At 45.8% G+C, this 27,970-nt stretch overlaps 3 protein-coding genes and 1 long non-coding RNA gene across 4 annotated transcripts; 2 read left to right on the top strand and 2 right to left on the bottom strand.

The window, feature by feature from the left end:
• LOC8056883 (probable glucan 1,3-alpha-glucosidase) lies at nt 77–4,331 on the bottom strand. The gene is made up of 6 exons (XM_002468225.2): nt 2,690–4,331; nt 2,300–2,573; nt 2,087–2,222; nt 1,715–1,925; nt 1,421–1,627; nt 77–745 (listed from the first exon to the last, which is right to left on the bottom strand). Exons 1-6 carry the CDS (start codon nt 4,247–4,249, stop codon nt 380–382), a joined length of 2,754 nt encoding a protein of 917 aa, XP_002468270.1. The 5' UTR covers nt 4,250–4,331; the 3' UTR covers nt 77–379.
• Nucleotides 6,500–7,928, top strand: LOC8085299. Its single transcript, XM_002465594.2, has 2 exons — nt 6,500–7,358; nt 7,442–7,928. The coding sequence occupies exons 1-2, from the start codon at nt 6,612–6,614 to the stop codon at nt 7,748–7,750; spliced, it is 1,056 nt and encodes a 351-aa protein (XP_002465639.1). The 5' UTR covers nt 6,500–6,611; the 3' UTR covers nt 7,751–7,928.
• Nucleotides 19,014–27,668, bottom strand: LOC110437553. The gene is made up of 7 exons (XR_002455542.1): nt 27,580–27,668; nt 27,234–27,466; nt 26,753–26,868; nt 22,056–22,460; nt 20,225–20,296; nt 20,066–20,149; nt 19,014–19,225 (listed from the first exon to the last, which is right to left on the bottom strand). It is a non-coding gene; the product is annotated as an uncharacterized LOC110437553 (long non-coding RNA).
• On the top strand, nt 23,706–25,086 carry LOC8085300 (zinc finger protein 8). The gene has a single exon (XM_002465595.2). It carries the CDS (start codon nt 24,090–24,092, stop codon nt 24,981–24,983), a length of 894 nt encoding a protein of 297 aa, XP_002465640.1. The 5' UTR covers nt 23,706–24,089; the 3' UTR covers nt 24,984–25,086.

A 27,970-nucleotide genomic window follows, 5' to 3' on the forward strand; every position in this document is an offset into this window, starting at 1 on the left:
AGGCCGCCTATAACTGACACATATTGCAAAAATAAAAGGCTCAACAGACATTATAGCATCAGATACACGAAAATCGTAAACAAAAGAACTCGATTGTAATGTTCTCTGAGAATTTGTATATTACTTTAGCAAGATAATAAACTCAAGTTCTAATGTATCAAAGCTACAAATATACATCAGCACTGTCTCAATATTTATGTCAAAATTGGCAGTTGGAACAGCATGAGTACCAGTTACATGTAAATATTTTGTGGCCACAAGACCATGATGATTTGCGCAATGATCAAGGCCGCAACTAAACCTCTAAATGTTGGCCTAATTTTGCAACCTGACAGTGAACAGAAGAGACATCAGGCTCCAGATGTGAATGGCCTACCTCTTATGCTATCCTTATTGTCCAACTGTCCGCAATGCGAACATTGGGCCTCCGGATTGTTGGTGCAACCGGGCTGGAACCACTCCTTAAACTAATCGGTCCTGATTCAATTTCTACTTCTTGGTTTCCAGGCTCAATAATAGCCTTCTTTGCTCCAGATCGTAAACCGAGGACTATAATTCTTTCAATCACGCAATCACTTGCAAATTTCTTGCCCAAATTGTCAGGTGCAATATTGAACGAAGTTAGCTTATTGTCTGCAAAGACAAATCGGCGATGGATGAATGCCCCTTGCTGGTAATCATAACTTTTCCCGTCATCCACATAAAGTTCGCCTTCTGCAGCACCTGAACTGTTGAGAGCTATCACCTGATCAATGAAATGCAACACAAGTTAATTAGTTTATTTGGATTGGATATACTTGAGACTAAACTGTACCGGTAGGTAGCTACTTCAACCCAAAAGGCTGGAAAGTGTCACATATTTAGCTGATATAAATTTTGCCCATGTCTAACAGAACAGTGAATCTGATAATAATTTAAACAGACATTGAAAACTGATGTATTATTTGAGCACTACAACAAGAACTAGCAGGAAAGTAGCAAGCTACTGAGGTTCATATGCACCTTGTCTCCAGTACAAACTATCAAGAAATATCAGCCACAGGTTTTATATTGACAACCCACAGATCACACATATAAGTTGCTTAAAACATTGACACAGTCTATAAGGTGAAACTTTGACTATCAGTATATGACATAAGATGAAAGGATTACATGTTAATATGTTATGGAAGTGCTTCTCATGACAAATCTATTGGCACCAATCTTAAATAGTTAAATCTGTAACTTTTTTCGTGTATTCCTACTGACAGGAATCCTAAAATGGCATACCTTTGTGATTGAACAAAGTAGAAACTATTTGCACATCAAGGAAACAAACAAGTGGTTGGAACTACGATTATACCAAATGAAATCAACGAACAAGATGTTTACTGAATAGATAAAAATAATTTTTTACATAGGATCAACATATTTGACATACCAGAGTGTATGGATCATTCACCATCTGAGTAGAACTGCGTCTGAATCTGTCCTTTCTTGGCACAATTGTACCAGCCCTTTGGAAGCTGGGAATGCTATCTTCTAAAACCTGTAGCTTATGTGTCACACTTCCCTTGTATGGAGATCCATTTCTCAAGTCATACCATGACTCCTTCCCAGGAAGGTAGACAGACACTGATTTCTGGCCCTGCATGAAGATTGGCATCTTAACAGGTAAATTATTTCATTTCAACAAATTATTCATTAGACATGGAAAACATGTAATTTTATATACCTCTTCGTATATTCCTTGAGCTAAAAGGCTTGGCCCCACCATAAACGCCTCCCCATTGTTATATGTTTCTTTATCATCAGGAAATTCTAGCCATAAAGGACGCATGACAGGAATGCCATTTACACTAGCCTCTCTGAACAGCGTGTAGAAGTAGGGCAACAATGAATACCGCATATGTATCGCCTCCCTTATGATGGCAGTTCTTCGCTCTCTAAAGTAAGGAAATTATGTTAGTATTGAAAAGAATGGAATCTATGTTTCCCAAATACCAAACATCTAAAAGAATTAAATCACGAGAATGAAGTCACATTATGTGATTTTTCCTCCCCTCTAAGATAAAACTTTCAAAAAGAACAGTATCTGAAGAATTACCCAAATAACCATGGCTCACGTCTCTTTGTGTCATGATGGGCGTGACCCCTAAAGAAAGGATAAAAGGCTCCTACTTGGTACCAACGCACCAATAGGTCTGGTTCTGGGTTTCCAAAGAATCCACCAACATCCGCGCCTGTTGAAACTTCAAAAGTTAGTAAGGTTTCTAGCATCAGGATTCCTGAAGCGAAGATGTAAGGTAGTTCCACCTACCAGAGAAAGGCAAGCCAGTAAGACCAAGAGTTAAGACCATTGGGATAGAAGATTTCAGGTGATCCCAGTCTGCGGAGTTGTCGCCTGTCCAAACTGCACCATACCGTTGACTTCCAGCAAAGAAGGCCCTTGACAAAACAAAGGGTCTATCTTTCCCCTCGCCTCGCTTGAGAAGTCCATCTGCAGTAGCCATATGGAAGTAGTACCCATATGCATTGTGCAATTCTCGGTGTTCAGCATCTCCATAATGCATTGCATCCCTGGGCATGGTGACCTATTTAAGGAAAAAACAAATACTTTACCAAGAATGCACAGGTCCCATTTCTCCCTATATATTTCATCATTATAACTCACAAGAGAAAGCAAGGATATCACAATTAAATGACATACCTCAGGGCCATTGAAGACTGATGGCTCATTCATATCATTCCAAATGTACAGTGTTGGAGTTGATCCCTTGTAGTTTTCATAGGAGAACTTGTCAGCCCACCACTCACGTATCTCAGGATTCAACATGTCAGGATAGGATGATGATCCAGGCCAGCACCACCCATCAAAGTCATTCCCATTGGCATCTTTCACATAGTACCCCTTGTCTGTTGCCTCCTGATGGAGGTGGAATGAACTGTCCCGCTTGATATGGGGATCCACGATGGTGACCATCTTCCTCCCCTTATCAGCTATCTTTCGCTGCATCTCCTCTGGATTGGGGAAGGCAGAACGATCCCATGTAAAGTACCGCTTGCCATCCGTATGCTCAATGTCAAGCCAGAGGACATCATATGGAATATCATGCTCATCAAAACCAGCATCTACTCCATCAACATCTGCCTCATCCCGGTAGTTCCACCGGCATTGGTGATACGCTGTAGCAAACTGCTGTGGCATTGAAGGTGTGCCTGTCACACTTATGTACTGCTTGATCACATCTTTCGGCTCAGAACCAACAAAGAAGAATGCATCGACCACGCCAGCCTCAGCCATCCACAGTGTGTCGATCTGCCCATTCTCCTGGGCAGTGGCCCCATCCCAACCTGGCGCAAGCACGTCGATCTGCATCTCCGCTGCGTTGAGCCAGAAGAAGCCAGACGACGCCCGATCACCGTGCCCAATCATGAAGGGGATCGAGCCATACAAACCGAAGGGCGATTCATGGAGGTACTCGAAGACATCAAGGTTGAAGAGGCGGTAGGGCTCGGACTCCTCGACCCCCGGGCCGCGGGTGGGGAGGAGGGCGAGCGAAGTGGACCCGTGCTCCGGGAGACCGTAGACGAAGTCCGCGCCATAGAAGGACACGTCGAAGGTGATGGACTGCGGACCGCGGGGGCGCTTGTCGGTGTGGCTCCGGAAGTGCTCCTCCCACGTCTCGTCCTCCGGCTTGGACTCCCGCATCGGCTCGAAGTCGAAGAGGCCGTGGGAGTTGAAGGAGAGCACGGGATCGCCCGACCCAGCGCGGCGGACGGTAAGCTCGAACGGATCGTGCTTAACGACGACGTCAAGGTCGGAGGAGAGCGCGACGGTGGATACGCCGGCGGCGGTCTTGGGCTCGGGGAGGTGGAGCGTGCGGGCCTCGAGGTCCGGGACGAGGACATCGGGGACGTGGAACCGGCGGTGCGGCGGAGTGGCGGTGGAGTAGTCCTCATCGATCTGGAGCCGCAGCGCGTGCGGGGGCAGCGCGGAGAGGCGGAGCACGAGGGGCCGCGGGCGGGAAGGGTGGGAGAGCTCGGCGGAGATAGAGCCGTCGGGGGCGACGGTGAGGGAGCCGGCGGCGAGGGAGAGCGGCGCTTCGAGCGAGTGCGGGGCGCGGGTCCGAGCGCGCTTGCAGAAGGGCGTCTGGTTGCAGTTGCGGAACTCGTCCTTCTTCCACGCGCGCGCGGCGGCGAAGGCCGCGGCGAGGAGCAGGAGGAGGAGGAGCAGCGGGGCGGCTAGCCGCCGCGGCGGCGGATCCATGGTGCGCGCGGCCAGGCGGGGCGGACGGGTGGATCTGGGGACTGGAGACAGTAGCAGAGACTGCGGCCCTGGCAGGGAGGCTCGTTGATGCCTCGGCCGGAGTCCTGGAAGAGGAGTCAGCCGGTGGGGCCCCACTCGAGAGAGAATGCTGGGCCTGGGCTGGGCGCGTGTCCGAGGAGAGTGGGCCGTGCTTCGTGTGCGCTGCGGGCCGAATCCCCCGTGAGAACCATGGAGTTCTAGCCCAGTGCTCTCCGCAGGTTTTTCACGGGCCAATTCAAGATGGGCTGAACCGATGTCCAGCTCCACTTGTTGGAGCATACTGCTATCATGTAAAAGATGATGACTTCTGCTCAAAAAAAAATGTAAAAGATGATGACTAATCTAAAAAAAAAGAGTAAATATGATGACGACTCATGAGGAAAGTGAAAGTCATTTGTTTTTTCAGTTATCATCAGCTGTGCATGCACACTTGCAACTGCTGCTGCCTTGCCATCTAAGGCACTCGATCGTCACCGGATCGTCGGAGCAAACCACATGCACCGCAGTTGTTGCCCATGATGACGCATGATGGCGTGTCGCACAGGCATGTCATTTGCGTTGTTAATTGTCATCAGGCAGGCTTGCCAAAAGCGCAAACATATCCGATTGAAGCAAATAACAGCGGAGAACCCACCAACCGCACCTATTTCCTGGACAGAGTGGAGTAGATAGACAGTAGTACTATATATTTATAATGTGACCTTGTGTTTCATGCTCGGAGAAGATCTATCTATCTGTAATTCTGTATGTCTAGCCAACAGCCATGATTTCCAGTTAAATTATCCATCGAAATCGATCCGTCATGCATGCTTGGTTGCCATGATTCTTGGGCTGACCCCATGCATATAGCCCTCGGCCCCTCGCTGGTACGTCCATCGTTAATTATTCCTACTAGAAGTGGAAGCCGGCCTATAGTGTGTTGGAAATCATGATTAGAGCGTGAGTATAAGCCGTGAGGTATTCAGGATTTCAGTGAGCTAGGGAGGCGAGGTCCATGAACTGCGGCGTGTGTACTCATCACTTTGGTCTTTGCCCCGTTCCACTGCTAAGTGCGTTGCATCATGCCCATTTGCCACCATGCCAATCGGACTACTCGATGAAATCCTGCCTGTCACCCGTCAAAGTAATAGTATTAACTGTTCTGAGGTCATAATTAATATCTCTACATGCAAGAGTCTAGCTTGCTATGGCATTATTTTTCCTGTTTCCTTTCTGCGCACATACGATCGAACCTCAAACATCGTTATCTCTCTCGAGAACTCCTATATATATTGCAAATAAAACCCTATCCACTCAGGTTCAAGATATAAACTCAATACCGTTCAGTCCTATATCAATAATTATATTTCTAAGCGGAGACGATACATATACACGTGATTACTTCGATGGCAAAGTATTTTTTTTTTATTAAGGGTTTGTTTGCAACGCACCCAGTTCAATTTCATAGGAAAAACATAGAAATAGAGAAAAATCCCATGTTCCAAACAAAGCCTAAGGGATTATAAGTTCGCTGTCAGCTATTCAGCTGTGTTTTCTCTCACAACGAATCAGCAAACAGTACTTTCAATCATGACTTTTCATACAAATGAACAGACTTGTGCCGAGTCACGTATAGGTAAATGTTAAGCTCTAGCCGGATCTCTATAAAAATAGAAACAATACAACAACATAGTGTCAAGGCTCATAAAGAGTTGTTTGCAGCTTTGGTCGGGTTTCAGACAGATGGTGTCGTGGGGAAAAGTACCCATAATACCAGTTTCAACAATATAGGTTTTAGCTAAACCTTATTCACAAGTTTAACAAGCCTCACTATATCTAGCATGCATGGCCTGTGATCCTCTCATGCTCATATTGTCTAGTAGATCGAAGCAATCACTTCTGCGTCTATGCGCCTTCACGTGGCAACCGCAACACAGTCCATTTCCTTCCTTTTCCTTAAAGAAAAGTCTCTCAGTTACTAAGTCAGTGTGCATAAAAAAAGCCGAGCCATTCCAGCAAAAAAATAAAAAATCATTGGCATGAAGCTTGAAACATGCCTAGTTCAATTTCATAGGAAAAACATAGAAACAGAAAAAAAAATCTCATGTTCCAAACAAGAAAAAAACATGACTCAGTTACTAAGTCAGTGTGCATAAAAAAAAGCCGAGCCATTCCAGCAAAAAAAAAAAAACATTGGCATGAAGCTTGAAACATGCCTTTTGCTCCTACATAAACCGATCATGGTTTAACACTACACACCAAGGCCAGCCGCGGCAACCAACCAATCGGCACCTTAGCAAGTGAGACGCGCGCGCGGGCAACTTGAAACAAACACGTCGTCGTCATGGCACCTGCGGCCAATGGCGCGGACGACCATGAGCTGCCACTCTTCCACCCGTCCCCGTGCGCGCACTACTACGTGCAGAGTCCCTCCGCGGCGTCGCACACGCTCAGCCACCCGGCGTCCGACTCCATGGCGCTCATCCTCTCCCCCTTCCCGAACCTCCACCACGACGCGGACGCCCGGCGCCATTCCAGCGACGGCCGCGATCACGACCACGACCACGACCACGAGGAGGCCTCGCGCCTGACCCTGTCCCGCTACTCCTCCTCCCGCGGATCCAACAGCTCCTTCCCGGTCGGCGACAAGAAGCCCGGACGCCGGCGGCAGGTCCTGCGGGTGGTGTCGGGGCGGTCGTCAGGCCACCACGGCGACGGCGGCGACGAGGACGAGGACGGCGAGGCCCAGAGGAGCGGGGCGTGGAGGTACGTGAAACTGGACCCGGAGGCCCCCTGCTGCTGCATCGCGTTCCAGGTGGCGTGGAGGGTGGCGGCCAGCGCGGCGTTGGCGCTGCTCGTCTTCGTCCTGGCCACAAGGCCACGGCACCCCCAGGTGTCCTTCAGCGTCGGCAAGGTCCAGCGGTTCGCGCTGGGGGAAGGGCTGGACGGGTCGGGCGTGGAGACCAGCTTCCTCAACTGCAACTCCTCCGTCGACATGGTGATCGACAACTACTCCAAGGTCTTCACGCTGCGCGTCGCCCCGCCGCAGCTCGACATGTCCTTCGGCCGATTCGTCTTCGCCATCTCACAGGCACGTCTCGCGTGCTCTCTCTCATCTCAATTAACTGACCAGTACGTTCTTGCATTGATCTGCTGCTGCTGCTGCTGCTGCAGGGAGACGGCTGGTCACACGACGTCGGGCCACGCGGCACTTCGACGGTGAGGCTCTTCGTGGCGGCGCAGGACAAGCCCATGTACGCGGCGGGACGCGGCATGCAGGACCTGCTGGACTCCAGCCACGGCCTGCCACTCACCATCACGGTCAAAGCGCGGTCCCGGTACCGAGTGGTGGGGAGCCTGGTCCGGCTGACGTACCGCCACGACTCCCAGTGCGTCGTGCTCCTCAGAAGGACGCCCAGCAGGAGCAACGGCATTAGCGTCGCTGCCGGCAAGGCCACGACCACCTGCTCTGCCTTAAGCTAGAGTGCCCGAAAGACGCCGGTGTCTCTTCTGCGGTTCTGCCGATGTATCCGGAATTTTTAGACGTGCCTGATTTTACACGGTGGTGGGCTTAATTACAGAAGGCTATGAAGCCGCCATACATATTACCTCCTTATAGATACACAAATGAAACCGAACGTGGTTTAGTGATTGTGATGAATCGTGATGGGCGGGTCGTGAGAATTTGAGATGAATTATCTGTCCGCGCGGGGACATGGTGTCGTGGTCGTGGACGAAGCGCATCTCGGCTTTCGTCCGGAGCACCGGACGGGAAGGACGTGGCGTCGAACGCGCTGACACTCGCAAACGGTGCTTCCGGCATGCGCCGACCTCGGCGCGAGGCGGGGGCAATCCACGGCTTCGGGCTCCGCCGCGGCGGTGAGCCCTCGGCGAACCTGATCGTGGACTTTTGCGTTGTGCTGGGTGTGTAGTGCGTACGCCATGTGCGGGACAATGGGCAGTGCGCGCCGAACAAAGGCACCGTACGTCGTCGTCGTCGTCCTCGCCATGTTCCAGGCCTGGCATGCTTTCAGCTAGCTGCCACGCCGGATTGGCGGACCGGCCGCTGCTACTCCTGGACGCCATAAGAGTGTACAGAATGGCGTGAGGGAACGAGCAGGTGAGTCAGAGGAGTTGCAGCGTCAGAGAGGAGGCAAGCGGTTCTGGTCTTCTAGAGAGGTTTTTTCGACAGAGAAGTGGACACCGGCGGGGGCCTGATGCTACTGGGAGATGGGAGGATGCATGTGCTGTCAGGGAGAAGATGACTGCAATATGGATTGAAAATAAAATGCTGCCTATTCATGGATTGAAGCGGGTCGGATCCAAGCCTACCGCCACCGGAAGCATGCAGCCTCTCCTAATCCCCTACAAATTTATAGTAATTGAAGTTTAGAAGAATGGACTAAATGTAGAAAACCATCCTATATCTTAGCATATGTTTCTACATCTGCCGAAGTATAGCACCAATGTTCAGATAACGATCAAACACACAAAGTTTAGTCTTTATAGACGAACCAGATCAAGAGCAATTGCAAAGTTCCATACACAGTTACATGGACAGGTTCCACAAAGATTTCTGTATGACGGATGACTCCAAAATGGCCGTTCACTAAATCGAGTGAAAATCCCCTCCCTTCCCTGTTCAAAAGGACAAGTGGTGATATAGATGGGCACTACAAATTAAAGTTTTTATTAAATATCCCTAACAAAAATCTATAAATGTAGATGAAATGATAATATAGATGCAGACCATGAAGTTTCAAGAACAAACTCGATTTCATATATTAGATATTAGATATGAGACTGAAAAATCATGTACACAAAGTGAAGAAAAACAGGAAGAATCAATAAATGTGTTCTCTTCGGTTGCATTTGGTCTTAAAATTTTTACATGCTTCTGCATCACAATTCCTCTACATGTATGTAAATTTTTTAGGATTTTTTCAAAATTATAAATATGTTTTGGTAAAAAAACTTATAAGTATGTTTTTATATCGTTTGCACTTAATACAATTCCTTCGTATAGATCTCCATATATGTACAACACCATCTGTACATGTCCTAGGTACAACTAACAAGTTATTGTACCAATCTACTCATGACTCATAGGTCCATATAACCATATTATAGTAAACAATGATGCTTTGTAAGCATAACATACTTGCCGGAATGCCTCATCCAAGAAACCCATTCTGCACAAGGCCGACATGTAAATATTATAGATAACAGCATTCGGTGTTCACCCCTTCGCCTCACTCTCCCCTAAAATTCTTTCCACCTTGCCGAATTCCCCTACACGACAAAGCCGGCGAAGCTATGTTGAAGGTTGTGGGTGTCTAGGCACCCACCAAAATTTAAAAAAATCACTATTAGAAACATATTGTCACCATGGTTATATATTCAATTTTCACGACTATAAGAGAAAGACACCCTCCTCTAATTTGCTCTAGCTTTGCCAGTGCCTGGATGAGCACACTACTTGGATCATGGTATCAACTAACCTCTCTACCTCGAGGACCTTGCCCTGCTTAGTATCGCGGTGTAGGAACGGACAATGGTGGGACAGACGCCTTCCTCTAACATGATGTCAAGGATGGCCCATGCCTCGTCCCACCGCTCAGAATCGTAGAGCATCCAAATGAAGCAGTTGTACGTGGCAGCGTCAGGGGCGCACCCCATAGCGGCCATGGTTCGGAAGAAGGCGTGGTACACCGACTGACTCGGATGGGGCAGCGTCGATGGACTTAAGCAGCGCAGTGAAAGCGGAGGTCCGAGGCCAGAAGCAAACGGAGAGAAGGCGTCCAATACAGTGCTTTTGTTGCCGGAGGCGGCGAGGGAGGAGATGAGGGTGGTGAAGAGTGGCGCGGTAGGCGGGAAAGGAAAGGAGCGGAAGAGGCGGAGAACCTCGTCGTGGCGGCCGGCGTGGGAGCAGTGGCGGGCACACAGTTGTTCATTGGTATTCAGTTGAATACCCAAAATTTTTAGCGAAACTTTTTATATATATAGTATTTATACATATGTGTATTAGTGTATACAAAAAACAACAAATATTGCCTCCTGTCACACTCGTGCAAAGGTGAATTACGTAAAAATATTCTCAAACTTCATCGGTAGCATGAACTATATACAATATATATCATATATGGCACTATACATGTCGAGGCCTTGTTTAGATCCAATTTTTTTTGGATTTTGACACTGTAGCATTTTCATTTTTATTTGACAAATATTGTCCAATCATGGTGTAACTAGATTTAAAAGATTCGTCTCATGATTTACAGGCAAACTGTATAATTAGTTTTTGTTTTTCATCTATATTTAATGCTCATACATGTGCCGCAAGATTTGATGTGACAAGAAATCTTGAAAAGTTTTTGTTTTTAGGGTGAAAAACAAGGCCCGAATATGAGCCATTTGGTTGTCAAAAAAAATTAAAGCCATTTAGTTGTCAAGTTTTTTTTGAATACCCAGCCCTTAAATCCTGCGCCCGCCTTGCCGGAGGCGGCGAGGGAGGAGATGAGGGTGGTGAAGAGTGGCGCGGTAGGCGGGAAAGGAAGGGAGCGGAAGAGGCGGAGAACCTCGTCGTGGCGGCCGGCGTGGGAGTAGGCAGACATAAGGGCGTTGTAAAGCGGTGGGGGTGAGAGCTGCAGGCACTGCGCTGGCAGGCGGCGAGGCCGGGGGCGAGCCTGTGTCGGTGAGGGAGGCGACAACGAATAGGAAGGAGGCGAGGTGCGGTCAAAGGGACAGCGGCGCGGTAGCGAGGGGCGAAAGGGCATAGGAGGCTGCGACGGCGGCGAGAAGTGAGGGGCGGGCACGGGCAAACAACGGCAGGGTTTTTGCCGAGGGGTAGTTTTAGGGCAGATTTTTATATTTTAATCTTTTTTAATAAATATTTTAATATTAATTCTCTAAAAAAAATATTTTGCATCATATAGCCTTTTTGTTCGTTCCGGTTCTACTAACGCAACCAAATAACATAGTCGTGCCACATATGTTAGCACGATAAGATATGACACATTCGATGGTGTTTTCGACATGAAAAAGCTTATCTTGCCACTTCCATTAACATGACAGTATTATCTTGTCGCGCCACTAGGAGTGGCGTGATAAGACCAAATTTTCAAAAAATCATGATTCTTCGATACGATGTTGGATGAAGATTTTTATATAAAAACTATAGAGCTCGGGAAGATCTACAACTTTCTAGTTTTAAGTTTTATTTGACGAAGTTAAGGTGCTCAAAAAATTATATAAAAGTTCAGCATCATAATAATCACGTACTTCTTCTTGTCGTATTATAAAACTAATATCTTATTTTTTTATTTTGTCAAATGAAAACATTTTTTATATCAAAATTATTGCACTCAAATATATTAAATATATCTATATGTTTGTAGTTTTGAGTTTTTACATTTGATATTGTTACGATGTTTGAAAAAATAACATAAAGTATCAGCAACTTAATATGTTGCTGGGGCTTTATACTATTTTCTTGAAATCCTAATAACTTCAAATGTAAAAACTCAAAACTACAAACATGTAGATCTATTTGAGTGCTACAATTTTAGTATAAAAGTGTCGTTATTTGATATATACAAAAATATATTAATTTTGTAATGCGACAAACAGAATTACGTGATTATTATGGTCCTAAACTTTTATATAACTTTTTGAGCACTTTGACGTCGTCGAATGAAAAAACTCAAAACTAAAAAGTTGTCGATGTCATCGAGATCTACAACTTTTATATAAAAATAATCATTTTCATCCGATGACATATCAAAGAGTTATATTTTTTTCATAAGTTCAGTTTGGTTATGTCATTCTCAGTTAATGTCACGCCAACACGAGTAGCGCGACACGCTTTTTGATATCGAAAATGTCGTCGAATGTACCATATCTTGCCACACCAACATATGTGGCGTGACTATATATATTATTTTGTCATGCCAGCGGAACTTGCGCGACCAAAAGGGCTATGTGATCTAAAATATTTTCTGGGTGATTAATATTAAAATATTTATTAAAAAAGGACTAAAACATAAAAAAAATCCCTAGTTTCAAAGGAATTTGCAGTTTCCGTCTTGAACGGGCTGATGGGTCGTTGGGCTGTCCAGTTGGATTTCAGCCTCTATTGACTTTTGGGCCACATCCTTTTTTTTCTTTGAAAGATCAAAGCTTACATTTTCCTTGTAATACGGGAACCATATCTTTCCAAACCTTTCAAATAGCCATACTTTGCCCTCAAAATAAAAAAATAAACAATTTTTTCCTCCTATAAAAACCCTCCAGAAACCTTAATCGTCATTCCTCGGTTGTACTATATAAAGTCTATAGAACTATATATACAACTATAGAAACATATTTTTATGTTGCTGCATTTTTTGCTGCAAAGTTTTCACATCAAAAGTAGGATCCAAGACCCACCAAAATATATGAAACTATATCTTTTACAGCATAAATAAATAAAATGTAAATTGTACCCACTACATCAAGAACAACTTAGCAAGTTGGTGCACATATTGGTTCAACAACCCGAAAAACTGGGTTCTTTGGTGGAGCTTCTCTACCTGCTTCCGCAACCACTACCTTTGCTTTACCAAGCAAGGATAGCTCCGCCTGGCTCCACACACGAAGCCACAGAAAACACTCTCACAAGGGGGTTGAGTGGATGGTGGAGTTGGAAAAACTAGCTTCCATTTGCTCTGTATCGGGGCATATGGGGGTAGACGTCGATGCCCCTATTCTCTGGCTTCCTCCTGGCTCCTACGACATGTCGTAGAAGACAAAAGAGAGCACTGAGAGTCTGGCGAGAAGACACATTGTAGAGGGCGCGTGGCTTCTATGGCATGGCGTAGGCGAAGGAGGGATCGATGATCCAATGAGATGGCGCGGTAGGATGGCATGGTGGTGTGAGGGCGACAGGATGACATAGGTGCATCGGGAGAGCGCGCGCAATGGAGATGTCGATGAGCGCGAGGCAGCACGCATGCGGTGAAGGCAGCGATGAGCGCGAGCGCATGTGGTGGAGACTTGAGGGGGACGAGAATCCTAGAAAAAAGTGGAGAGATAAAACAAAATTTAAGAGAAAAATGAAAGAAAAAAGGAAGAAAAAAAAGAGAATGATATTATGGACTTTTAACCTTCTCCAACAACTAGACGAAGTTATTTTACCAATTTTTTTTGTAACTAGTATGTGAAGTTTTTTTTGAAGAAGCTACAACTCAAGTTGTTTTGACCGGAGCTGGAGTAAACACGGTATAACACCCTTGACAAATGGATGCATATCCGGTCCTAACAATTCTATCGTGGCATAACGTACTCATCCTAGCCAGCATAAACGTCGTCCCATCAAACATGAAACAATACTGAATTGGTTGTAGGTTAGGCTAAATTTTTTATAGAACGGTTAGGACGAGGAACACTGTGAACAACGGATTTACCTACCTGTCAATCGTGAAACCTGGGAATAATAACCAGTAACAACCTTAAACTCTCGGAAATGTCGTACAAAAGGCTACAGCTACAGTGCGTTTTTGGTGCAAAGCGCAGCGACGAAGAAGGATGGTTTGGGCGCTGTTGGTCGACAGTAGCGTGAAAGCAGCAACGCAGTACGGGGGGCGCCGATTCATCAATCACACGTTGCGGAAATGACACAATCAATGTCCCTGGCTCTGGCGGTCTGGCCGCCTGCCGAACGTTGCATCCCCATCGCGACAGCTAAACGCCAACTGAAACTGTTGCTGCTCGTGCTCGGCGCTCGCGACAGCCGCGCCAATGGCGCAACGGCAGCGCCTGGCCGGGTCGGAGCCGCGCCGTATGCACCAGTGCATGTGCATGTGCACGCCATCCGTTCTCTCTCTCTCTCTCTCTCTAGATAGCTGTAGCTTGCTGCCGGCGGACATGGCCATGAGCTCCCATGGTCCACGGAATTTCGCCCAACAGCGACGGAGCCTCGACGGAGCGAGCCCACGCTCATACGGCGCATGTGCGCGCAGCGCGCCGTGGCCCTGGCTGGCTGCCCGCCTCTCCTCCTCTGTCTCTGTGGTGTGGACTGTGGCCAACCAGCAATCGATCGGTGCTGCGGCGCCCGGCTCGTCTCGTCCGCAGCGCGCGCATGCATGCACGCGGACGCGGCTAGCTAGCTAGGCCCGCCCCCACCCCACCCGCGTGCTGGAATTGAGCCCCCACCCGGCAGGTCGCCGGCCCGGCCGGCGCGCGCCCACGCGACGCGAGAAGTGATCAATACTAGTACGAGCGAGCCTCGGATCCAGCAGCAACAAGGTGCGCAGACAGGAGCGGTGGCAGAGCTACATATACACACTGCCAGTGTACTGGATCTGGGCTGTCGATCGAACCGATAGATAGATCGAGCGCATCGGGATTGGTCGGGCACCCAGCGATCCACGCCGTTGGCAGACCGGCCGTACGGCGGCGCTGGGGGAGATACAGCTAGCAGCTCGATCGGCCTGCTGCTGGTGGCGCCTTGTGCCTTTTGGGGCAGAGGGCGCACACATCGATCATGTCGTGTCAGCTTCGTCACGTACATCATCGAGTCCATGTCCAGCCCACACACCTGGAGGCCCGTACGTGTACTCCTACATGCATGCATGTGTGTGCTGGAGCATGCCGGCCAGCCGGGGTAGCTGCTAGTAGCAGTAGCTAGCTAGCTGAATTATTTCTCTGATGAGAAGGGAAAAAAAGCTAGCTACCTGAATTATTATCATCGCCGATCCATCGTTGTCTTCCGTTCTGCACGCGTCTACCCATCCATCATTTCTATCCTCGACGACAAGCTCGGTTAGCCGCCAGTGATTTCCATTCGACGAAAAAGGAGAGCAGCAGCTAGCGTAAACCTGTCGTGTCGATGTGTCATGCCGAGCACAGGTATACTACTTCGTCTGATAAATAAGTGCACCTCTAGAATTTGCAGAGAAATTCAATGTTACCAGAAAATTACCCATATAGCCATATATATCTCTAACAAAATTGTTCTAGATGTAATTACTACACTTTGAAAATAGAGAAAATAGTGTATCATATACATTGCTACTAGAGCTTAGCGGTTCTCTATATATATACACACACACCTTGAAATGCATTACATTTATTTTAAGCTAAATTTTAAATACTAGCTAGAAATACACTTAGTATGAGATATATGGAGTACATATGGCCATATGGGTGTCAAGGTGTGGCCGTGTGGGACACAAAGGTCGTTCGGTTAACGCAGGAGATGTTATTTTTTTTTTCTGAAAAAAAAAACACTCTTTATAGATAGCGGTGGATCCAGGATTTAAACCTGTTGAGCCAAGCGTATTGATTTTTAAGTTCATTACACAATCTAATTACAAATTTTATATTATAAAGGGTTTAAGCGCAAAAGCTGTAGGGCCAGATATGGTCCCACGGCTTTCCGCCGCTGTGTGCTAGGCCCGGAGCCCCGGACGGTACGTGCACGTACGTACTTATGTGGAGCTGACGTCCCGCGTTGTGTGTACTTTGTTCGGTAAACCGGTACACGTACGTACGTGAGTATATATATACAGATACAGCTAACTGTAGCAGAGCGTGTCGTAGACTCGTAGCACATACGTAGGCAGGCCTAGAATGGTCACGGATCGATCGACACGCGTACAGTAACTCGTAAACAACGACCCCACACTTTTGGGCGCCAACGATCACGCTGTGTGGTACCTCGATCTATACGTACCGTCGCGTCTACAGTCTACAGGGCAGGCTAGCTAGGCATATACCGATCGAGATCTGATGGCCAATAACATCTGCATGCAGAAGTCGTACGTAGCGGCAGCGACAGAAGACGCAAAGATACAGTGGCAATGTGGCATCTTTCTTTTTTCTTTTTGAGAATAACATACAGTGTTGCGCGCGTAAATACGCACCTCTGTTTGCATTGCAGGACACCCCCCCCCCCCCCCGCGCGCGTACACGGCCGGTCCCCATGCACGTACAAATGGTACACGCATTCCGGCACGCATGCATGCACGTACCATCATGGGACACGCATTTCCAGCATGCATGCATGCACGTCGATCCGCCCCGATATATGATATGCACTGTACATGTATATATACTGTATACTATGCCAGAGTGTGTGCAACTGTGCACGTACCGACGTCACGACGTGTACGCACGCAGTTAGGTCATTAACAGTAGTCAGCCACAAGCCCGCAAGTCAGGTACGTAGCTAGCTAGCTAGGCTGCCGTGCGCGCGTCCATGCCCGACCCGGCGGTCCGGGCAGAGGCCGCTGGCTTTTGGTCGCGGGCTCGCGCCCGGGCACCGTACCGGTAGCGGTATAGGTGGTCCTGCCATGCTCCTGCCCGCGGCCGCGGGTGGTGAGCTGAGGTCTCGAGATCTCTACCCCGACAAGGTCACAGGCCTATAACGCCGTGCCCATCGGCCGGCCGGCCGCAGTGCCAAAGCCTGTGACGGGGATCAATTCGGACGTACACATTGATGGACGGGAACCGGCCGCCCGGCAAAGGGTCCCCATGCAACTGCATGCAGATGTGCAGCGCAGTTGGGCGCGCGCGGTGCGTTGTCCGTCCCTTGCGCGCGTTGCGTAGGCGTGTCCACAGTCGCGGTGTCGTCGTCTCGCATGTCGCATGCATGCATGTACGTACTGCTACCAACGAAAGCTACGTTGCCCGGCCGGCCGGCTGCCCCGCCATCGATGATCGTCGATCGGACGATCGATCGACTCACGATGCGACACACACATGCATAGCAGTACGTCGTCTCGTGCATGGACTGGGCGTAGCGAGGCCAGCATCTCCAACAGTTTTGACATTTTTTATTTGCTATTTGGTGTAGTTTGTCAACTCCCAAAACGATATGACAAATGAAAAAAAAGTCATCTCCAAGTGTGTTTGTCATAATTGACTTGGCAAAACCTAAAATTGTGGACCCAACCAAATGGAACAAGCCGCCGCCACACTGCCATGCTCATCGTCAAACACACAACCGCCCACCCCGTTCCCGTAGAACCCTAGGTATCAACGAGGAAACCGAAAAGGATCATATATGGAGTACCTTGCGATGTCTTGCGGCACAGAAGGGCGGCGCGATCAACTTCGCCAAAGAACGACGACGCGAACCCTTGCGGCACAGAACGGCAGCACGGAGAAGAAAGTTTCTGTCGCGACAAAGTACCAGACAGACAATATACAGCGCGAAGAGTCCCCCACGCGCTGAGTAGCGCGGGAGGAGCACCCGATTGGCGTTTGCCAAGCGGCCCGCGGCCTTGCATTTATGCCAAGTTCCCTCCCTCCATTGCTAAGTTGCCCAAATTGCAAAACACAAACGCAAAATTGTTGGATACCTCATTTCGATAATTTTAGTAAATTAGAAGAATGCAAACCTCAAATACAAAATTGTTGGAGATGCTCTAAGCAAGTTGGTAGAGTGTGTTATTTGGCGGTATGCATATTAATCGACCAAACGGTTCCAAGTGTTAGACATGCATGTTTCTTAAATGATGAAAGGGGACGTACTTTGTGAACTTCATTAGAGTGACAGCATTGTCTGTGGTGTTCGCGTCATGGGTTTATTATTAATTAACTGTTAATTTACATATATATATATTTGGCAAATACACATACACATCTGATTATTGTACCCAATATATATCTATATCTATATCTATATTTATATCTATATCTATATCTATATCTATATCTATATCTATATCTATATCTATATCTATATCTATATCTATATCTATATCACCTACTTCACAAGCATTTTATGTCAATATGCAAGCTATCCACCCCCAACCATTGCCACATGCAATTAGTCCAATCGTGCAATTATGATATTCACGTCAACGAAACACATCATCCACTAACATACATTTAGTTATCGACACAGCGTGCCACACATCACATAATAACATTAATTTATTATAGTTTATTATCTATTTATATAAGCAACTATATGTTACCTAAAATTTCATTCTAAATCATCCGCAATTTCTGCAGGAACGCACAGGGGATGCTTCTAGTTCATAGATCACACATCCCTCAATTAGGAGTTACTTGAGTGTCGTCTAAGTGTAAAAGTTCTTCATCTCTTGCTCCTCATGTAGCGTAATTGGGTGTCATCCCGGTGTAAATTCTTCATTTATTGCTCCTCCCAAACAATCTATAGACAATAGACATAGCAATACCCAATTTATATGCGGCCAAATACAATACTCTCTTTGTTTTTGAATAAATTAATTTCTAGAGTTGTCTTTAGTAAGTTTGACTGAATTCATACATGAAAGAGTGCGGAAATTTATAATATCAAATTAGTATTGATCACTAGATACATTATAAATTAGATTTTCATAATATGCTCACTTGGTGCCATAAATATTTGTGCCTTTTTCTATAAACCTTGACAAGCATAAAAAGGTTGACTTAAGACAACTTGATTTATTTTGGGACATAGAGATGCTGGCGCGCGAAATGGAGTGGGCATGCAGTACTTGCATGTAGAAGCTATTTAAACCAGACGATCAATTACTTAAATGTTCGGTCCATGGATGAAGGTTTGCATTGATGCAAACATTAGCTGTTCACCTAAAGTTGTTAGTTTCTTCTCAGCTTCTTAAATATTGGTCCAACCGGTAGCTGCTGACAAGCCGCCAGTAGCAGGGGGTTTTCTTTATTTACCCGCGCGTGGGAAGGTCAAGAGGAATTGCTTGATCTTGATCGGCCGGAGGGCTCGGACGACATCCTCTTAATTAAGCAATAGGGATTGGGGACCAGAACTATATAACAATAATATGTTTTGTTGCATTATCTAAGCATACTGTCTAAAACTCAATATAGCAATTTGAAGAAGATGCACAGCCACCTTCTTTCTTTCACCATGTAGCTTTCGCAGTATCTTGTCCTCCAGATACGACTCATCTAGTTGTCGTTGTCCAGTAGAGGTTGAGGATCCCACTCCTACATTAGCAATACCATGTAGATATATAGTTGTACAACACTAACAAAAATGATGGACTTCTCCTAGCGTTTTTAAGTAGTAATAAAATACTACCACTAGTCATAAAAGACATGATAATTTCACTAGGATATACTAAATTTTGAATGCTAAAATACTAGAAGAAGCTCACTTCACTAGGAAAAGTCTAAAACTCTGGTTGTGAAAGTAATGTCCTACTTGTTTAGGATCTGGTTCCCTCAAGAGTAAGATCAGGATAGATCTCATTTATCTAGCTAGGCGATATGCTTTTTATTCAGCGTCACATATCTAGCTAAAACCTCTTCAAAAGATCGAATACCAGTGCGTTGTTAGGCGACCTGCCTTTCTCAGGTTTTGATCCTTTTATCTCTTGCGCCGTTGTCACCAAGCTTCGTCGCAGTGAGGTGGACTGGAGCCGTGAAGGGTGCGTCGTCACCAAGCTTCGTCGCAATGATCAAACAGCTCTCCTCAGCCTACCGTCAGTGATATGTGCCGAAGACCAATAAAATTAGCAGTGTGTGTCATCCACCTTAATCATTCCAAAGGACTTGTTTGTGATTTATATTTTGCTGAAGCTCCCTTATATGAAATGGTACACATTCAGTTTCCTAATCAGTAGTCCAGGACCTTTGGGGGCATTATACGCCTTGTTATTATATATTTAAAAAAAGAAAAGAAAATTAAAGAACGAACCAAAATATGCCACGTAAGCTAACAAACAGGTGGTCCCACGATTGGACAGGCTATTGATGCGAGCCTGCAGACAAGTACCTTGTTCCACCGTCTAGCAGACTAAAAAGAGCTTGGGAGTGGTTGCTCACCTGGTTGCTGAGAGCGGCCGAGCAGGCTGCTGGTGTCCATGTCTCACAAGTCACAAGCCACGAGATGGCGGATGGGAACTGGAACTGCAAAATGCAGAGCAAGTGTTAGCCTTTACTATGATGAGAGGAATAATTGCATACGAGTCAGGCATTGCATACATGTAAAAGCAGACACCGTTCACAGAATCACAGTTTACACGATCATGAATTTCCTGCACAAAAGTTTGGGCACTGGCTAGTGGTCAGTAACATAGGTTTCATCATGGAAGCATCTAGTAGCTAGCACAACCAAGCTTTTGTATATTTTTGGAAACATTTGATAGCGACCTGATGTTTGTGCACAAATGACAATGATTCTTACACCTGATTTTGGGTTCACAGTAAGCACGCTCCCAGTGTGAAAAATAAATTACTCTAAAATATTTTTTATCCTTCAATATTGTTCATGTTCCATTGCCTCAGGGTGGTAGAACAAATTGACAATTTGATAGATTGTGGTGTATTTAGGGATGGAAAAAAGCACAGAACTTTCAGTACAGTGTAAATGTAATATGTACTCCCTCCATATAGGATTTAGAAGTCGTTTTGTACAAGGTTTGAGTTAAACATTGATAATATAAATCATTAATAACTTTTAAATTATTGATTTTGCAAATGTAAAAATTATATGAATAAATTTGTCTTAAAAAATTATATACATATATTATTTGTTTCTAAATATTTTTATAAAAATAAGAGATCAAAGTTGTGTTTTGAAGATCGTATCGCTGTCTTAAACGACATCTAAATCCTATACGGAAGGAGTATAAGAGAAACTACCATAATGCACATAACGATTCACGGGCACTATCTCTTTACTGAGGTAGCATGTAATACAAATCATAATAATGTTATAGCATTATAGGCCCCATGCCTTAATGATCAAGTTGCTGCTTTCGTAGGAACACATGTAACCCACAGTTAAAAAAGTCAGTACTACGCATACTGCCCACATGAATGAATATAGTCCATGGTGAAAGAAGAGCCAGCAGTTGGCAGTTTTCCCCAAAAGAAAATGAGTGAGGAATGAGCAAATTGCACAAGCAGGAGTCCTTTATTAACCTTGCGTCATTGGACTGCAGACAAAAACTGACAAGGTTCATTTCTCTCTCTTTCCGTATGGCCCCGCCACCAAGGAGAGCAAGTTCCTGAGGAGGACAAGGATGGTGGCATTTTCCCTGGGAACGGCAGGGAGGTCCCTTTCTGATTAGCACAAGTAGCTGTTGATCAAGTGCTGGGGAATGCTGGTGAGATCTAGACAGGTAACCAACCACGACGATTTGTATGTTTTTGCCTCCAGTCCGGTCAAGTGATCGAGTCTTGATCAATCAATTAGCAACTATTCTTTCTGTCCGGATCATTTAGTACGATACTGGTTAGTAGTACAATGAACCTAGCATGATTTAGTCCATAGACACTCCTGAATAATAATCCTTGCTGCTGGATCTGGAGAGCAGCTACACGCACATAGCTATGCTGGTTTCTTCTGAGCTTCTGTGATGTGTGAACAGCTTTAATATTTTCCACACGAACAAGAGGACTATAAGTGTCTGTTGTAAAAAAAAAAAGGACTATAAGTGTCATATATATACCACACGTTGTATACACACTTACCCAGCAAACAAAGCTATATCCTTAAATTAGTGATATGCTTGCGTACTGATGATTTGGGTGACAGCAGTAGTGACAGTGCTTGTGAAATGATTTGGCCGACAGCAGCAGCATCAGTGACAGTGCTGATAACTAACTAATCATTCTGGGGCCATGTCTACATGATCCTCAGCTGCTGCCGACTATTTCCCTTTTCTTGGGAAGCTATAAACGATCCCCAATTTAATTAAGGCATAAGATACGAGTAGACAAGATGAGAAAAGTATCTATGGTAGTTGATCTTTCAACAAAGGTTGTTCTGCTTCATAAAAACAAAGGCTGTGTAGAGGAGCTAGCACACCTTTCGACATATATAGCAGCAAGCAGCCAAGCAGCAAGCACGTTGCTGCAGATCAACAGAATCCCCATCGCCAGGAAACGTGACTTCTAGCCAGCCGGAGTAACAGGCAAACAGCCATCTGCCTTTCTCTCCATATGAAACAATAATATATTCTGGACAAAATGTGAGCGCCCAATGCATGCAATGATCCATTTTGTTGTAGCTGGGGCTGGCCGGCAAGTGACGCCGTAGTTCCTTCACATAATGAGACATATATGTACCACGTATATTATTACCTGTACATTGAAGGACGAACGACAACAATCTGCTATTGGTTTCAACACACCGCATACATGATGGATGCTTAACAATATTTGGCCGTTAATAACTCGAACATTCCTTTCTTCCTCCAACCAGAGCGAGCACCTGCAAAGCATGCATGTGTCCAGTACATCAGGTGAGCCTCTCGCTTTAATCATATGGACAAAAAAACAAAGTGAGCGCTGAGTAGCTTGATTATAGCGAAAGGGAGAAAAGCAAAACATAGGATGATGAACTTAGGCCTTGTTCAGTTCCCAAAATTTTCTAAAATTTTTCAAGATTCCCCCTCATATCGACGCATGCATGAAACATTAAATATAGATGAAAACAAAATCTAATTGCATAGTTTGTCTGTAACTTACGAGACAAATCTTTTGAGCCTAGTTAGTTCATGATTAGATAAAATTTGTCAAATACAAACGAAAATGCTACATTAGCCAAAACCAAAAAATTTCATGAACGGAACAAGGCCTTAGTTATAACATCTGCTGCATTGGTGATCATATCGATCTGAGTGCCTATATATGTAGGCCTAGTCATAAGTTTAGCAAGTTTTCCAGTTAACAACCTGGCTACAGGTGCATGCGTGGAGAGCTGCTGGAGGCTAGCTAGCTCTCTCTGATGAGTTGTGGTAACGGGGGAGAGATATTTTAGGACGTTCCCATATGGGGTATGGCTTAAGAAAAGGGGAAAACAAACAGGATAAGAAATGACCAAGCCACAGGCTAGTCTTTGGGGGAGGTAGAGAGAAATCAGTCACACGCAGGCGCACCTAGCCAAGGCAGTAAGGCACAAGGCTACAACTAGATCTGTACGCAAGGACCACACTTGCAAGCACAAGCCTGCAGCACCAGATGTAAAGAAGCCAACAGCTATAAAGAGGCGTCCATAAAACAGCCAGTACCACCCCCACATATATAGCTACATAGCGCGACAGGCCCACGCTCAGAGCTTGTCACGTATTCACTGATGCTTACACATGCATGAAAGCCAGAGAAATGAAGAAAGCAAAGAAAAAGAGAGGAGAGAGAGAGTGAGAGAGCGCTGCGTCTATATGTGCGTATGCAGAGAGACAGCGAGAGAGACGATGGCCTTTCCTCTCTCAGTGACAGAGGTACTTGTTTTGTTATGAGAGAGAGAGCTCAAAAGCCACCGAATGCAGTAGTACTTGCCAGAGCTTACTGTGTACTATGCCTGCCCACCCGACCCTTCTCAAGAATTTACTACAACGCCACCGTGTCCGTGTGGACGATGTATCCACGTCTCCCTTACCCCCCTACGCTCCCGGCAGGCCCCATCGCCCACGTCCTCCTAACTAACCAACAATATAGTAAGGTGACACTTACCCGGCCTGCTCCATACAGCACCCATGCAAAACCTATCGCTCGTATACATTTGGCAGTTGGCACTCCTTTCAGCAACACGAGCACACAGGCCTCCTCCCTGCTGCCCTTATTCCCTTGTCTCTCCTCCGATCCATTGCTTCGCTGCTTCCTTCGATTCCTCTCCTTGATCGTCCATACATACACACCCCATCGATCGCCAAGGAAGAGCTAGCTAGCAGGGTGCTGAGAGGGTTTAATTCCCAACCTCGCTCATTGCTAGCCACACCACCAGCCGGTTACTTGGTTCTTCGTACGTACCTGGTGGTACTGCAAATTATTCCGCAGAGGCACGAGAAAATTCTGTACCTAGCTAGCTCCCTCGTCGCCTCGCTCCACCGTACCTAGCTGCATGGGCAGCGGCGGCGAAGGCAGCGACGGCGGCGCCGCGAGCTTTCGGGAGGCTCATGACTTCAGCAACGTCGCGTCCTTCTCTGAGCTGCCGTTCCTGCGCTCCGCCCCGGCCCGTGAAAGCTCCAACAACTCCGGCATCCGCATCTTCGGTATCGACGTCCCACATTCACCGCCGGAGAGAAAGGCTAAAGAGGCCACCGCCACCACGCCCGCTACTACCGCCGCCGCTTCCGCCACGCAAAGCAGCAGTGGCGGTACCAGCACCACCGTCGTCACAGCTGCCACCGACAGCAGCCGCAAGTTCGAGTGCCACTACTGCTGCAGAAACTTCCCGACGTCGCAGGCGCTCGGAGGCCACCAGAACGCGCATAAGCGCGAGCGGCAGCACGCGAAGCGGGTGCAGATGCAGTCCGCAATGGCCGCTGCGGCGGCGGCTGCCGGCGGCGCGCACCACCACCACCTCCTCGGCTACCCGCAGCATCGCTTCGGCGTGGCAGGTCCCACGGTGGCGACATTGTACCCCTCGTGGACAACAATGAGGGCTCCTGCAGCAGGCGCCGCTGCGGCCGGTGCCGTCGCCATCGGCCCGCCGCAGTTCTACAGCGGGATCGGGTCGATCACCCAGCCGATCAACGGGAACCCCCTGACGACTGGGCTCTGGAGGGGGCCGCCTGCTGGGCACGGGAACACGAGCGTACCGCCGGGTGGAGACCGGCGGCCAGTTGCGCTCTCGTCGTCCGTGCTCCGCGGTGACGATCCGAGGGCCTCAACTTCTCTTTTGGCGTCGCCCTCCTCTTCTTCCTCTTTGCTGCTATCTCCACAAGGTCAGTTTGTATGTGAGCAGCCAGCGACCACTGCAGCCGAGGGTGTGAGCTTAGATTTGCATCTATAATTGTTTCCTTTCTCTGATGCTTTTAGCGGATCACCCCAAGAACTGATTTCCCTACCTTTCCATTATCTGCGGTTACTCTTCACTGAATTCAGATCGTGCCTTATTTTCTGACACAGTGCAGAAGAATTCCATTTATCAAAGTTTTGAAACTTTTTGTTTGTGTGCATACACATACAGAAAGATTCATAGATTCTATGATTAGGGTTTGACATTTTTTGTCACTGAACACAAGAAATCAATGCATCAAGTGTAGATTTCATGGAACTTACAACAATGCTACACAAAGGATGTTATAGACTCCAGAAAAATAGACTAAAATCAGAACAGGTTTCTTGTTTTATTTAATAGAACTGTCCTAGTCAAAAACAGATTGCAGGTTACAGCATTTTTCACAAATACCCTAGTGAACTAAACCCATACATGAAAAACAATAGCACAGATAAGAGAAAGAAAAACAACCTATTTCATTTATCATGAAATATTTATGCTTCTCATTTTGCTTTGCTAATAGCCCGCAGGTGTGTGTGTGTGTGTGTGTGTATTGTATACTATTTACACGCAAAAATAATATACATGAATGAAAGATGGAATCGGTAAAAGAGAAATTGAAGGACCACAAGTTTTACCTCGTATAAGTGTACATATGTACGTACCATATGTGGTCATTGCTGCTTATGCGCAATAAGGCCGTTATTTATTATGGTAAGAATGTAGCTGAAGATAAATATATTAGATATTATAAAGAGAACTGGCTGAGAGACCATAAAAAGCACTATATATATGCGCTTATTATCAGTTGAACTCTGGAAAGTTTTTTTTTTAAGAAAAAAGATAGGAATTTCTGAAAAGTTGAAGATGTGTGCAGAGTGTTGACTATATCTAAAAGGTTCAACTATATATTTTTAAAATTCATCAATCTTATATCACACAAAGAGTAAAGTTCCTACACACACTTGCAACAAGAAAGACAAAGGAAAGTACAAGTATGAGAAGAGGGAGCAGAAGGGATAAAGAGTGCAGAAAGACTAGCCACATGAGAAATGACAGATCAAACTGGTCAGGAAAAAAATGAACTGATCCGAAAAGGCCGCCCCCAAGTTACTCCCACACTAGTTCCATCCAAAATGGGGTTTGTATTGTTGGTATATGAAGCAGTGCCATATAACTGGATCACGGCCTGATGTTGTCCTAGTTTAGGGTTTCGTCCTTAATGAAGCTCTAGACTGTCCGCTGAAAGGATAACCTTATCTAATGCCTACTAATAAGTAAGAGTATATATAAGGGAAATGTATCTTGTACCACAACCTTCATAAAAACCCGTGCAAACTATGGCAAAAAAGTAGTCTAAATTTACCAAAAAAAAAACACACCCATAGATAATATGATGATACACAACCTTGTAAAACATCTTGTCCAAACTCGAATTCGTTTGTGAGATATACAAATAACAAATTTCTAACAAATCATGTGTACAACTTTCTGGCTTGAAGTTTGTTATTTTTATATCTCACAAATAGAGTCGAGTTCGGACAAGATATTTTACAAGGTTGTGTATCATCATATCATCTACATATGTGGTGAATTTAGACGTTTTTTTTTTTGTCATGGTTTGCATGGATTTTCACGAAGCTTGTGATTTCCACCAGATACCCACTGGAGAGCTTGTGGAGTTTTGTCACAATGAGGCTAAAGACAGCACAAAGAATAATTCACCTTAATAACTTTTAACATTATTAGAGTTATTGAAGTAGATTCGTTGCAGTGTTTACCTTCTCCAGGAATGTTGAGTTGTGGCCAGAAAAGAATCATCACCACTGATATCATTTCCGTACTGTGAGATCATTGTTTGGTCCACTAGCAGCTCTGGCTGAACTGTTGTTTTATTCTAGAAAATGCAGGAGAAATACATTACATTGTATGAAATGCATGTCGTTAGCACATAGTAGTATAAGGAAGGAAGTAACAGTACTATTACAACACAAACCGACATGGGCACGCGCACACAGAGAGATAACGGTTAAAAATGAAGTTAAAAGAAACGAACTGAATGCTAGTAATGTGAATAACGCCTTTCTCATAAAAAAGAGAACGGATTGACGAGCAGCAAAAATACATAGAACAGCTGTTACTTTATCAGGTGGACTAGTATATAATCTGGTACTTGAACCCATGGAATAGTTGGTTATTTACTTAACTGTACATGTACATGTGTGATGAAAATGGCTTTGGAGTAAATAAACGTTTACCAACCATGGCACCATGCAACAAGTAGCTCCGTAGCTAGCCAATACCCTGTCTGTCTTAAGCAAGTGGTCTCAGAGTAGGACATCATATCAATATCCTGCTTTGGGGCTTTAAATGTCCAATGCTATCATTTTTGATGTTGCTGCTCCTGTTTCTGCTGCTAGTGCTACACTGCGGTTCCTGTCACTGTTGTTGGTGATAGATCCAATGCAACTTCACGATGTGTCGTTTTCTCCTTCCTGCATGCAAATACGAACTGATCGCATAATTCAAAAATGCCAGGGACAGAATCTAGCACTTTTATCTTGCATGCAGGCAACCTTTGTACTAGTTTTCTAATCCCTATTCTAACCTTTGCACTAGTTTTTTGGAGTTTGGAATGCAACAGCATTTTGTGTTAAGTAAATCACCAATGAAATGAACACCTTGAATATTCCACTGCCAAATGCCAAGGAGTTGTTCTTCCGGTTGAACTTGCCATCGATACCCTCAGATTAAAAAATCCAAAGCTGGTACAATTGTGATGTTTGACAGCAACGCGAGGAGAAGAAAGAAACACCTAGAGGCAGCATTTCACATTTCAGGCACAGACCTCATCAGGTCAATCACCAGCAGTTTCCAAGACTAGATCGAAATTGCAGCTCTAGGCCCAATAGTTCCGAAAACTTTTTGGTTTTCGGAACTGTAACACTTTCGTTTTTATTTGACAAACATTGTCCAATCATAGAATAACTAGGCTTAAA

This window comes from Sorghum bicolor, chromosome 1 (assembly GCF_000003195.3).
Source record: "Sorghum bicolor cultivar BTx623 chromosome 1, Sorghum_bicolor_NCBIv3, whole genome shotgun sequence".
Taxonomy (NCBI): domain Eukaryota; kingdom Viridiplantae; phylum Streptophyta; class Magnoliopsida; order Poales; family Poaceae; genus Sorghum; species Sorghum bicolor.

What these genes read in the sequence shown, in the direction of transcription:
- LOC8056883 (XM_002468225.2), bottom strand. Translation starts at nt 4,249, where the DNA reads ATGGATCCGCCGCCGCGGCGGCTAGCCGCCCCGCTGCTCCTCCTCCTC. An exon ending in TACTGGCTTGCCTTTCTCTG is followed by an intron (nt 2,223 to 2,299) that starts GTAGGTGGAACT and finishes AAGTTTCAACAG; the next exon opens with GCGCGGATGTTGGTGGATTC. An exon ending in TGAATGATCCATACACTCTG is followed by an intron (nt 746 to 1,420) that starts GTATGTCAAATA and finishes TTCATTGATCAG; the next exon opens with GTGATAGCTCTCAACAGTTC.
- LOC8085299 (XM_002465594.2), top strand. Translation starts at nt 6,612, where the DNA reads ATGGCACCTGCGGCCAATGGCGCGGACGACCATGAGCTGCCACTCTTC. An exon ending in TCGTCTTCGCCATCTCACAG is followed by an intron (nt 7,359 to 7,441) that starts GCACGTCTCGCG and finishes CTGCTGCTGCAG; the next exon opens with GGAGACGGCTGGTCACACGA.
- LOC8085300 (XM_002465595.2), top strand. Translation starts at nt 24,090, where the DNA reads ATGGGCAGCGGCGGCGAAGGCAGCGACGGCGGCGCCGCGAGCTTTCGG.